General features: G+C 40.6%; 1 protein-coding gene and 1 pseudogene across 1 annotated transcript; both read right to left on the reverse strand.

The window, feature by feature from the left end:
* Nucleotides 1-560: 560 nt before the first annotated feature.
* Nucleotides 561-2,705, reverse strand: LOC148691156 (uncharacterized; annotated as a pseudogene).
* Nucleotides 2,706-3,495: 790 nt separating this feature from the next.
* LOC137713014 (nuclear pore complex protein NUP98A) lies at nucleotides 3,496-10,051 on the reverse strand. The gene is made up of 13 exons (XM_068452242.2): nucleotides 9,766-10,051; nucleotides 9,490-9,559; nucleotides 8,874-9,164; nucleotides 7,521-8,249; nucleotides 7,176-7,403; nucleotides 6,553-7,073; nucleotides 6,380-6,461; nucleotides 6,219-6,279; nucleotides 5,603-5,741; nucleotides 5,306-5,422; nucleotides 5,025-5,202; nucleotides 4,615-4,653; nucleotides 3,496-4,438 (listed from the first exon to the last, which is right to left on the reverse strand). The coding sequence occupies exons 2-13, from the start codon at nucleotides 9,506-9,508 to the stop codon at nucleotides 3,741-3,743; spliced, it is 3,102 nt and encodes a 1,033-aa protein (XP_068308343.2). The 5' UTR covers nucleotides 9,509-9,559; nucleotides 9,766-10,051; the 3' UTR covers nucleotides 3,496-3,740.
* Between the last annotated feature and the right edge of the window lie 1,922 nt (nucleotides 10,052-11,973).

Raw genomic sequence — 11,973 nt, forward strand, 5'->3', positions numbered from 1 at the left:
ACCCTACATAAGGGTAAGATATAGCAACACATTCAACATTTTCAGAGACATTAGTGACAGGTTCTTGCAATAGATGAGCATCTTGCAATCTTAACAGTGCATCAGCAACCGTGTTTTGAGCCCTTTGCTTACATTGAATCTTATAATCATCTCCTATGAGTTTTGAGACCCACTTTTGTTGGAATGGAGAACTTGCTCTTTGGCTTAAAAAGTACTTAAGACTATTGTGATATGTCTTGATAATAAAATGTCTTCCTTGCAAGTAATTCTGCCATTTTTTTTACTACATACACTATAACAACTAGTTCTCTCTTATAAGTGGAAAGTGCTTGATTCATAGGACCAAGAGCTTGGCTAGTGAATGTTATAGGCTTTCCCGCTTGTTGAAGAACAACTCTAATTCTACATCTTGATGCATCACACTCCAATTCAAAGGGCTTGGAGAAGTCTGGAAAGGCCAAGACCTGTGGTGATACCATACTGGACTTGAGGTTTTCAAAAGCCTGTGCAGCTTCAACTCCCTAATTGAAACAAACCTTTCTAGTTAACTAGTCTAAGGGTTAACATATTCTCCCATACCCTGGAACAAATTTCCTGTAATACGCAGATAAGCCTAGAAATCCTCTCAACTCTTTGGCAGATTTTAGAGTAGGCCATTCTTGTATAGCTGAAATTTTAGAAGGATTAGTTGCCACACCCTTATGAGAAACAATATGGCCTAGATATTCTACACTTGATTGTCCAAAGGAACATTTGGATTTCTTGAGATACAACTGATTTGCCATTATGACCCCCAATACTACCTTCAAGTGTTGCAAGTGTTCCTTCCAATCCTTGCTATATATTAGAATGTCATCAAAGAATACTAGCATAAACTATATGAGATAAGGCTTGAATATATCATTCATCAAACTTTGATAAGTGGTTGGAGCATTGGTAAGCCCAAAAGGCATCACCAAGAACTCATAGTGACCCTCATGAACTGTAAATGCTGTTTTTTTTTTTTTTCCTTCACATCACTAGCTTTCATTAGGATCTAGTGGTATCCAAACCTCAAATCAAGCTTGGTAAAATACCAGGAACTATTCATCCAAGATATCATATATGAGAGGTATGGGATATGTATCCTTAATGGTTAAGGCATTTAGCTCCTTATAGTCTATACACATCCTCCAGCTACCTTTTTTCTTCTTAACTAGGAGCACAGGGAAAGAGAAATGACTATGACTTTATCTAATGAACCCTGCAGCTAATAGCTTTTGCACTTCTTTGTCAATTTCATTTTTCTGCAATGAACCATAGTGATATGGTCGAATGTTTGGGGGTTTAGCTCATTGAACTAGAGGAATGTGATGATCATACTCTCTGTGAGGAGGCAGTGTAGTAGGCGCCTGAAAAAATGTCCCCAAAATTGCTCCAATACACCCTGAGGTCATGTAATTGCTCCACAGTTATGTCACAAGATTCCATTTTCCTTCCCTTCATAGAGTGGATGAATAGTCCTAAATTAGAACTACCAAGCTCTCTATCAATGTGCCGCAAAGAAGTTTCTTGAATCAATTGTGAAAGGGTCACAGTGTGGGAAAGTTTGTATTTTTGTTGATTTTTAGGAAACTCCATTGTAAGCAACTGGAAGTCCTATAACACAAGGCTTACAATTGATAACCATTGCACCCCTAAGACAGCACCACACCCCCCCAAGGGCAATGCAAAAAGATCAATAATGCAGTTACCCCACCCTTTACCCTTTACCCCTCACCCCTCCATAGATAGTGGAGTAGCTTTACAGTAGCCAAAACTTCTAACATTCCCCCATCTGCTGTCATTATCTCAAGTTTTTGGTAGGAGAAATTAGGTGCCCCCAATGCTTCAAAAGTTTTGAGTTCACAAAATTATGAGTGCTACTTGAATCTAACATGATCTTAACACTATGCCCATTAATTTGCCCTTTAACCTTCATAGTTTAAGCTATTTAGCCACACATAGTGCCATAAATTGCACAAGAACTGAGTTCCATTTATTGACACTCAGTGTGGTCCTCAGAGGGATTCAATTCTACACCACCAGAATCTAGCACATCCAGCATCAAAAGCTAGTTTAATCCACCCACTTATCACTACAAAACCAGCACTCTCCTCGCTCTCTTTTCTTTTGGATCTCATATGGAGACAATTTCTTAATAGGGAAGTTACCCGAATGAAAGATAGTGTGAGGAATAATAGTGGTGGTAGTGGATTAAGGTTTTGTTGTAATGGTATATTTTTTAGTATGAGGTTTGAGCCCAGTGAGTTTTGCATCTAATTGCATAGCAATGGAAATTGCATCAGGTTTCAATAGCTTCACATCAGACTTCAATTCTTTCTTCAACTTTCCTATGAAACAACTTTTAAGCATAATCGGACCAACCTCTGGTAATCTAGTAGCCAAACGCCTAAATTCAGAGATGTAGTCATGAAGGCTACATGTATGTCGTAATTTGAAGAGTGCTTCAGCACTATCTTTAAACTCAGAAAGTCTAAACTCCATACATAGGGCCTTAGTGAACTCCGGCCAAGTTGGGGTAGTATTCAGGCAATCCAACCAACGAAACCAGTGAAGGACCTTACCTTCCAAATGAAAGGAAGCATCGAGCACTCGCTGAGCCTTAGGGATGTTATAGAAGGAAAAGAATTGCTCCGCCTTGTAGATCTAAGCAAGTGGGTCATCGCTCTCAAAGAATCTTAGAAATTCGACATGCTGAGGCCACAATGATCGTGGAAGAGGTCCCCCCCCCCCCCACCCAAATTAGGGTTCCGAGGATGAGGAAGTTGGTCCAATTCATAGGGAGGTGGACGATTAGTGATTGGTGGAGCAAATAAACCTTCACCTGACTTCTGGCAAATCAGCTCACGACGAAACTGTTCAAAGTAGAGAGGTAAACGAGCTTCGAGGTGAGAATTAAGTTTGTTGTCAAAAACAGTGTCAACGGCGAAGGCAATGAGAGAAGGCAAATCTACGATGGAAGCTTCGAGGGAGGTGACACGAGCATCCATGGCAGTGAAGCGTGTGGTGTTGGTGTAACAGGGCATACACAGCAAGGAAAACTAGCGATCGAATGGGTGATACCAATTTTAAAACCCAAACCAGCAATGGTCTCAACCTACCAGTGCAACAATGGCGATGGAAGCAATGGAGAAGATGAGTTGAGATAAAGAGAATATTCTATTAGTTTTTCAAAGCATACCGTTACAAACATTTCGGAATAACAAATATACCTAGCGCCAACCCCCCTAATACTAATTTATCCTGGTGACTGAAACAATCATCAAACCTAGTTCATAACAAAGAGGTGATTTTTTCGATCAATCTCCATGTGATTGTTACTGTTTATTACCTTTTGGATATCATCGTTCGATTTGTGTCGTGTTTTCTTCGAAAACCGGTGTGAAACCCTAGCCCTTCGCCCAGCCATTAGAGAATGATGATCAGATACAGAATAATGGAAAAGCAGGACTATTAATAAAAAAGAGTTTTTCATTTTTTTCTCGATTGCAAATCACAGTTTAACTCATACAAAATAAAATAAAAACACAAAAAGGAAAAAAGAAAAGACCAGTAGATCAGTCAGAGCGCCAGGAAGGCTTCAACAGCTATTATGCCACATCCCCTAAATTCTATACAATTCCAAAATTAATCCGCATCCATGACAAACATTTCCCCCGATCACATATTTAACACATCGGATCGAACTCCATAACCCGTCAGCAGTCTTCAGCAGCAGCAGCAGCAGCATCGGTATCCCAGTCGTCTTCCTCTCCCAACTCGTACTTACTGAAGTGCTTTACCCTGAACTTCCACTCGCCTCTCAAGGCGTCATAGGAAACAAACTCGGCTCCTTGATCCTCTGCCTTCTTCTTCAGCATCTGCTTGTATCTCTCAGTCTTTGGGCCTTCTGTGAACTGACGTCCTGTTTTCTTGTCAGTGCATGTAATGTTGAGAAGTGTAACCTCAGCAGGTTTGTTGAGGCCTTGCCCGACGGGAGGTTTCTTATTGTCATCCATGTACACTATCACCTCCCGATTGTTGAACTGCACCAGAGCCTCGAGATCAAGGCATCGCACATCTGTCTCCCCAAAGAACTTGATGCTACCATACCCAACTCGTCCAACCACAAAGTCCTTGACACGACAGCAGAACCCCGGTTCCGCCCTTTCCTTAGCTGCCAATTCTTGGATTCGAGGCTCTGTATAATAGTCTGTACGCCGGAGCTTTGGCATTAGGGCCTCAATGTCAGCGCCATGCTCATATGCAATAGCAGCTTCACCGGCCCTATGCCCACTTAGTGTCATATATGAGTCCCCTTCCTGAACAGAATGATCATCATGAACTCCATTAGGTTTCTGGTTGACTTTGACATGATTCGCCCGCTCTTTCACAATTCCATTTTCTTTTGGCGTTTCTGAAACAACGTTAAGCAAGTCTGTCAACACCACAGATACTATCGACCAAATACATTCTCGCTCAATATCTTTGTTACTTTTTAACAGCTCCGGACTTTAAAATACAACCACAAAAATACCGTAACAAGAAACCACAAGGTAAGTGAAAACAAAAATCATAAAAGCATATACTCACTATCTTTATCCTCAGAACCTGCTTCTCCTGGAATTTTTCCTGAAACAATATTTTGTTCAGAAGAGTAAGCAATGTGCAGCAAGCCAAAATATGCTCAGTCACAAAAATAAATTTGAAAATTAACTCAAAACCCTCAGCATTAGTGCATAATAATCTAGTGTGCGGGGCATCAATACCGATGAACAATAAAAAAATTCTCAATTAGGCCAGAAGGTCCAGAACCCGTCAACAAAAATACACTAATGGATGTGAAAAAACCAAAAATTCCCTTACAAATGGCTAGTAAAAGCATTTGCATACGCATTACACATGCCCATTCCAAAGGTGAACTATTTCTCAAGCCAAACATTAAGAGGCTGTACAAGTGAAAGGGCAAGGAAAGCAAATGATACTGGCACAACAGAGCTTACCATTCTCATGCACTGGAGTCAAAGTATCCTTTAATGGGGATGCTTTCTCAGCACCAACCCTTTGAGGCCACTGTTCTTTTGGACGAATGACGAGTGCTCTTGGGTTTTCTCTGGGAAGGAAAAGAGCATCCGCCTTGGGTGTGTTATCTGTTTCTTCATCGTCAACAAAGAATGGGAACTGCAAAACAATAAAGGCAAATAGGTGTAAGCACAAAATTCAAATGTAGCCTGAACAGAAAAGCTAATATGGATTAACCGTTTACATGAAGCATCACCCTCACCCTTGGATCATCATTCTTAGGATTATATTTTCTCGCAGGTAACCTGACCCGCCTTTGCGACAGGTGTCGAGAGGTCAACAAATATGATACCTTAACAGGCGCAGGTTTGTCTACGACCTGGCGAAGAAAAAAAGTCAATGTCACCATCCTAAACCCTCCACACGAGGATTAAAGAAGAAAGTTATCAACTTAAAATCGCAACCAGATAGAAGTGATTCTCGACAGAAATTAACACCTTAAAGTCAAATTCAATTTCAAATTAAACAAAAACAAAACCACATAAGAAATTCATATTACAGGCATGCTTGAAATTCCATATTGAATTGACGGTGCAGTTCCACCACGACCAATTGACATCTGTGGCATTGCAGGGAGCGTTCCAAATGGATTTGTAGCAGGTAATGGTTGTACAGCTGCAGAGCTTTGAGTGACAGGTCTATGAAAGACAGTATAGGTCAATATTTTCCAGTTCAATTCTTAATTGTAAAATTCAAAATGATAAACAAAAAAAAAAAAAAAAAAAAAATCTAAATGTTGTAATCTATGGACATAGAGAACGAAAAGAAAATCTCCAAGTAGCTAATAAAACCCTACATTGTAAGCCCAAAGAGCAGGTACATATTGGGAGAAGAACATTGTCTTAGAAAAAAGTTATATTTGGAACATGTATCAACCTAATTAATACTCTAAAGTAAAATTTTCTTATTATTAAATGAGCAATAAAATCAACAAAAAGAACCTCTTCCGCTACCAAACAAGTAAAATAGGAGCCCCTTTTTAGATTTGTTTCAAATGAGATATCCAAATCCAACGATTCTAAAAATGTAAGCGAAACCAGAGGCGTATACAATATCAGTAAATACACCATGTACACATGCACACGGATAGAAGAGATTTGAGTCATATGACATACAACTGTCCAAAGTTATTCTGACCAAGAATTCCTGTTGAACTTCCCAAACCACCTGTGTAGCCTACAAAAGCAAACACCAATTGATGAAATCAGAACCATCAACTGACAAATAAAACCTCAATGGCTATAGAAAACATAAAGATGCTCAGAACATATGTTACCTGATTGAGTTTGATTAAAACTGTTGAAGTTAAAACCACTATTCTGAGTTGGCTGAGATGAGAAGGGCACAGAAAAAGTCGGCTGCACGGGAAAGAAAATAGGGAAAAAAGTTGACCAATAACCAATTAAAATCTTTTACAATTAAAATTAAAAACAACCAATAAGAACTTACAGCTGGTTGACTAAAACCCATTTGACTGCTTGTAGCACCAGCAGCAGTGGAGATCGTTAAACCAAAGCCAGTAGAAGGGTTACTGAATGGCTGTGAAAATGTTGTATTCTGCCCAAATGGATTGGTAAAAGCACCACCTGTCTGGGCAGCTGGAGGTGTGGGATTGAACGGGTTTGAATTAAATGTGGAAGTTGCTGTCGCAGCTGGAGCAGGAAATGAATATGCAGAGCTTGACGAACTAAAGAGAGACGGAGATGAGGTTTGCGGGAAAACTGCAGAAGGTTGTGATGGTGTAAAAGGACTAGTTGAAGTAGAAATCCCAAAACCTGATGAACTGAATGGTGTAGATGATGTTGCAAAGCCTGTATTTGTGAAGGATGGAGTTTTTGGAGCAAACAAATTAGATGAAGTTGTGGCATTAAAAGGACTTGAGGCTTGAGGAAATGCCTGTGCAGGATTCAAAGGGTTTGGCTGTGAGGTGGTAATGCCAAAGCCACTCGCACCAGCAGGAGCTGGACCACCTGGAAGTCAAAATTATAACATTGTGAACTTAGCAAATGCTATTATTGCTGACAAACGCGTCAAAATTTCTAAGATACTGAAACATTAACTAGAAACCATACCTTTATCCCCCAATTGATAATCCTCCCAGCGGAGTTCTTCATGACTTTTTTCTTTATATGCAGGCATTGCTGATATTGACTCCAATTTCCCAGCAGCACTAGTCCCAGTGCCACCATCGGGTTCAGGAGTTGCAGCATATGCAGCCACTCTACTGCCCCCACGTTGTTGGCCCCCAAAAGCTGACTGCCCAAAGGCACCAGTGTTCCCAAATGTTGTTGATTGAGCTCCTGCATCACAAATTATAAAAAAAATAATACAACTACAAGGAAACTAAACAGAATGAGTTCCATTTTTTTTTTTTTTCTCCAAATGTACCACCACTCATATGCATCTGGAGTACTCACCAAACGGAGAACTCTGTGCTCCAAAAGGAGATGAAGTGGTAAACTGGCTGCTACCAAATGCAGAACTTGATTGGCCAAAGGTAGGAGTTGATGGAAAGCTGAACGATGGAGTATTGGACGCACCAAAACCAGGAGCACTTGAAGCACCAAAAGCAGGATTGGTTGAAGTACCAAAGGTCGAGCTAGATGAACCAAAAGCCGGGGTGCTTGAAGCCCCAAAAGCTCCCCCAGATCCAAACAAGGGAGAACTCGACACCCCAAATGCAGCTCCTGTGCTTCCAAATGTAGGACTTGCTGTGGAACCAAAGGCCGGGCTACTTGTAGCTCCAAATGCTGGGGTGGTGGCAGCACCAAAAGCAGGGGTGCTGGTAGCACCAAAAGCGGGGGTGGTGGTAGCACCAAAAGCTGGGGTGGTGGTAGCACCAAAGGCTGGACTACTCGTAGCACCAAAGGCTGGACTGCTCGTAGCACCAAAGGCTGGACTGCTCGTAGCACCAAAGGCTGGACTGCTTGTAGCACCAAAGGCTGGGGTGCTTGTAGCACCAAAAGCTGGGGTAGTGGTAGCACCAAATGCTGGCTGACTTGATCCACCAAATGGCGTGGAGGAACCAAATACACTGCTCCCAAATGCTGGCTGTGATGGTTGAGTTGTACTTCCAAAAGGACTTGTTTGAGCAGGATTGGACCCAAATGCTCCAAACACAGGCTTCTGACCAAAACCAGATGAACCTGTTGAGAGACGGTGTACACATGGAGGAGAGAAACAAAGAAAAAATCATCAGTGACAAGAAACCAAACTAGCGAAACAATTGAGCAGAGAGATGAATAACATGTAACCAAATAACACAGGAATTGTTTGGGTTGAACATCCCATTATAACTAGATCGATCTTGTTGATGAGCTTCTAAAGTGGAAATAATTCCGCAGATAAACTAAGAAGCAAAGTGACATGTACCCCTTGAAATACAAGATAAAACCAATCCCTCACACAAAAATTACAGCCAGAGTAGTAAAGGTATAGTAATCATCCCTGTTCCACTTTCAGAGTCTTAATTCCCCCTAATGATATTTGTCATTTCACAAGCCAACTGCACCAATGGATTTATACCAAATAGAAAGTTTCAACAACAATATATCCATCTTGTACAGAATGCATAATCCACTAATATCATGTACTGAAAGCCAAATCCACTCATAAATGTCCAGAAAAAAACTCAATACAGACTTGAAGGGCATTGTAAATGATTCCCAATTACCAGATATCATAATAGTTCTATCAAGAGATCAGTTGAAGAGTGATGAGCAAACACAAAACAAGAAAAAAAAAAGTTCAAATTTAATCCATTGGCTTACCACCAAAAGGTGATGGTGAAGGACTAGAAGTTGCTCCAAAAGCAGGCGTTGTGTTTCCAAAAGCTGGTGAGGACGCAGCACCAAAGGTTGTGGAGGAAGGAAAAGGTGAAGAAGCTTGAGTTGCGCCAAATACACCAGTTGAAGTTCCTCCAAACATGTTACTCCCTGTTTGCGCACCAAATGGGGTTGTACTACCAAAAGGCTTAGGGGCAAAAGGATTGTTATTTGTGCTGCTGGTCTGCCCAAATACCGATTGGGACCCAAACGGGCTGCTAGATGACTGTCCAAAAGCTGTTAACCAAATTCCACAATTAGATTATTTTTCACAACGAAAAAAATTACCAAGCCTGTATATTTATCAGACAATCAAACAGCATAAACAGAAGACCAGATAACATTGCCCAAACCGCTAATAAATGGATGCCATATTCATTTTACAACGAAACAAATAGGAAGTGTATTGAAATCTTCCGAAAATTCGACATATGATTGAGAGAAAACCCAGAAACCAATTACTCGTGTCGGAACGAATTAAAATATATTGAATGCAGTAAGAAGGATGCAACAAAATCTGACTCCAAGGATCAAGTGAAAGATAGAGATAAAGAAAGCTTACGATTAGAAGAACCGAACATCTTCTCTTACTATTCGGCAATCAAAACCAGTGCTATTTCCTCGATCTCGAGCTGTAACGCATACAGAACACAAAGTTAACACAAATACACAGCACGACATATTTAACAAAGCATCGAGGATTTAATAACACAAGAAATCCCTGAAACGCGAATCGAACTAAACGCAAACGACAGCGTTAACGCATTAAATCCGGCATTAAATGCAATCGTAAACCTAATCACCAGAAGAAAACCGAGGATTAGGGTTTTCAAACTACCTGAAAGTGAGCGAAAGTAGGGATTTCGAAGGCGGAAGCGTCGGCCGTCGATCTGAACTCGACGGAGGTTGTGAGTTTCGAGATCGGAGGCGGCGGAAGGCGACGGAGAGAGGGCGAGGGAGGAGGGTTTGGAGTCGCAGAAGGGAAGAGGGCGAGTCGTTGCAACTTGCAACCTCCCGAAGTATCACAGTTGTCAGAAATGGGAGAAGGCGAAAGGTTTTTACGCGAGTGGATGGCTGGGGAGGTGAGTGACGGGCGCGTCGCGTTAATAGTAATTTCGTGATGTTAGCGTGAAAAGTAAGCCGTAAAAATATACAAGGAGAGAAGGAGTCATTTCGGACAAGTCGTGAATTACGGATGGGTAAAACTCAAGAGCAAAGCGAGTTAGAATGAAATTATTGTATCTCCGTTACGGACATATTTGCTTAATCTAGAACGGGTGAACTCCTAAGTTAGGAAAGAAAGTAAGTGAAATAAGGTATCGTCTTCATCGATATATTTACTTAACTGAAATGGTGAAATTGTGAACTAGAGAATGAAGTTACTAAAGCTAATACAAACAAATGAATTGAGCGACAATACGCGTTTTTGTTAATGACATGTTTATTCATTTGGAATGGATGAAGTCGCGAGTCAAGAAAGAAAGCAATGTTGAAAAAGAAAATGAATTAGAATGAATGTTTTGTATTATTTAATCACATGTTAACTTATTTGAAATGAGCAAAGTTGTGAGTCAAGGAAGGGAAACAATAAATTAGAACATCTTTAGACACTAATCGAAATCATTGAAGTCTCCTCCTGAATAGGTTATAACATAGTCAAATACAACTACATTTCATATTAAACACAACATAAATTTTTTCACATCGGATGGATGATCGAAAAGTCCATATTGAATCCACGGTGCTCTTCCACCATAACCGATCGACGTCTATGGCCCTGCAGAGTTTGAAGTAAACACCAGCATGACATCATTTGTTTTCCAGTCTAACTTCAAACGTTTATTAGAAAGTTCCAGATGTTAAAATATACAGTAGACAACTTGATGTGTAAAATAAAGATACCTCCTATGGAGCATAAACAATCTAGTGACGAATCATCGACGAATCAAATAGGTTTGAGAATGATTAAAGAGATGACAACTTTTGTCTTAGAAAGAAGGTCAACGTTTTCCTCTACCCCAAAAACCCTAATTCTGCAAGCCTCCTAGTTTTCAGCTCTTGGTTCTGACTTGCGGTTGGCGGCTAGCCTGTCCACCCTCTTAAGAATCTTAGTTCTTCTACCACTCTGCATCCTTCCTCTCCCACCATCTTCCCCTGTGATAGCTTCCCTTTTTTTCCTTCTGACCCCTCATTCCTCTGTTTCTTTACTTCTCCTTATCCTTCTGACTTCTCCCTCCCTTTTCCCTGCGTTATTTGGCTTCTGCATTCCCTTTTATTTGGGCTTTTAATTTCTAGTTTCCTCGACTTAAACTTCCTGAGCTCGTCTCAAATCTGAGCTTTTATGTTCTTTTTTTACCTCTGATGTTTCTCCCCATCATCAATCCTCTATCGCCGACCTATGTTACTCGGCCCATCGTGTATCTATGTTCGACACACTTTGGTGTTGTGTAGTTGTTAAAGTGCCCTTATCACTATTTGGTAGGATTATGGGAGTGCCTTTTTGGCTGATGGCTCGCTCACCCCCATTTTCCGTTCATCAAGTTTTTTGGTTTTCAACATTTGGTACATGAACTTAGACACTGCTAGAGTTTAAGGGATTTAACTCCTGCATTTATACATTAAATATCCCACAAATTATGAAATTTAAACAAATTCAAATAATATTTTTACAATATAACAATTACTCAAAAATCAATAATAGAGTAATATTGTTCTTCACATAGTTTTAGCAAAAAAAAATAATATACCCGTGTAATTATTAATATATTTTAAGAAATAACTATTTATATATTTTATGTAGTATCCCACATCGCCCGTGAGGGCGTGGTCTTTGGGCCTTATATATCCATGCCCAGAGCTTTAACTTCAAAGAGGCCTTTTGTGGACTACGGTCCACAAGAACAAAACCGTGCGGTAGCTGGGTGGCTGCGACATAGTCCAGGCCCAGAATGCCAAAGCGGACAATATCCGAGAGGTTGGAGTCTGGGATGTGACAATTTGGTATCAGAGCCAGACTCACGGTCGTGGTGTGCCGACGAGGACGTGG

The sequence above is a fragment of the Pyrus communis genome, chromosome 14 (assembly GCF_041283825.1).
Source record: "Pyrus communis isolate YQ-2024b chromosome 14, ASM4128382v1, whole genome shotgun sequence".
In the NCBI taxonomy this organism is placed as follows: domain Eukaryota; kingdom Viridiplantae; phylum Streptophyta; class Magnoliopsida; order Rosales; family Rosaceae; genus Pyrus; species Pyrus communis.

Excerpts from the sequence above, each read along its gene's own strand:
- LOC137713014 (XM_068452242.2), bottom strand. Across the intron at positions 7,404-7,520 it reads AGCACAGAGTTCTCCGTTTG|GAGCTCAATCAACAACATTT; the intron begins GTGAGTACTCCA and ends TTTGTGATGCAG. Across the intron at positions 5,203-5,305 it reads CTAAGAATGATGATCCAAGG|TTCCCATTCTTTGTTGACGA; the intron begins GTGAGGGTGATG and ends ATTGTTTTGCAG.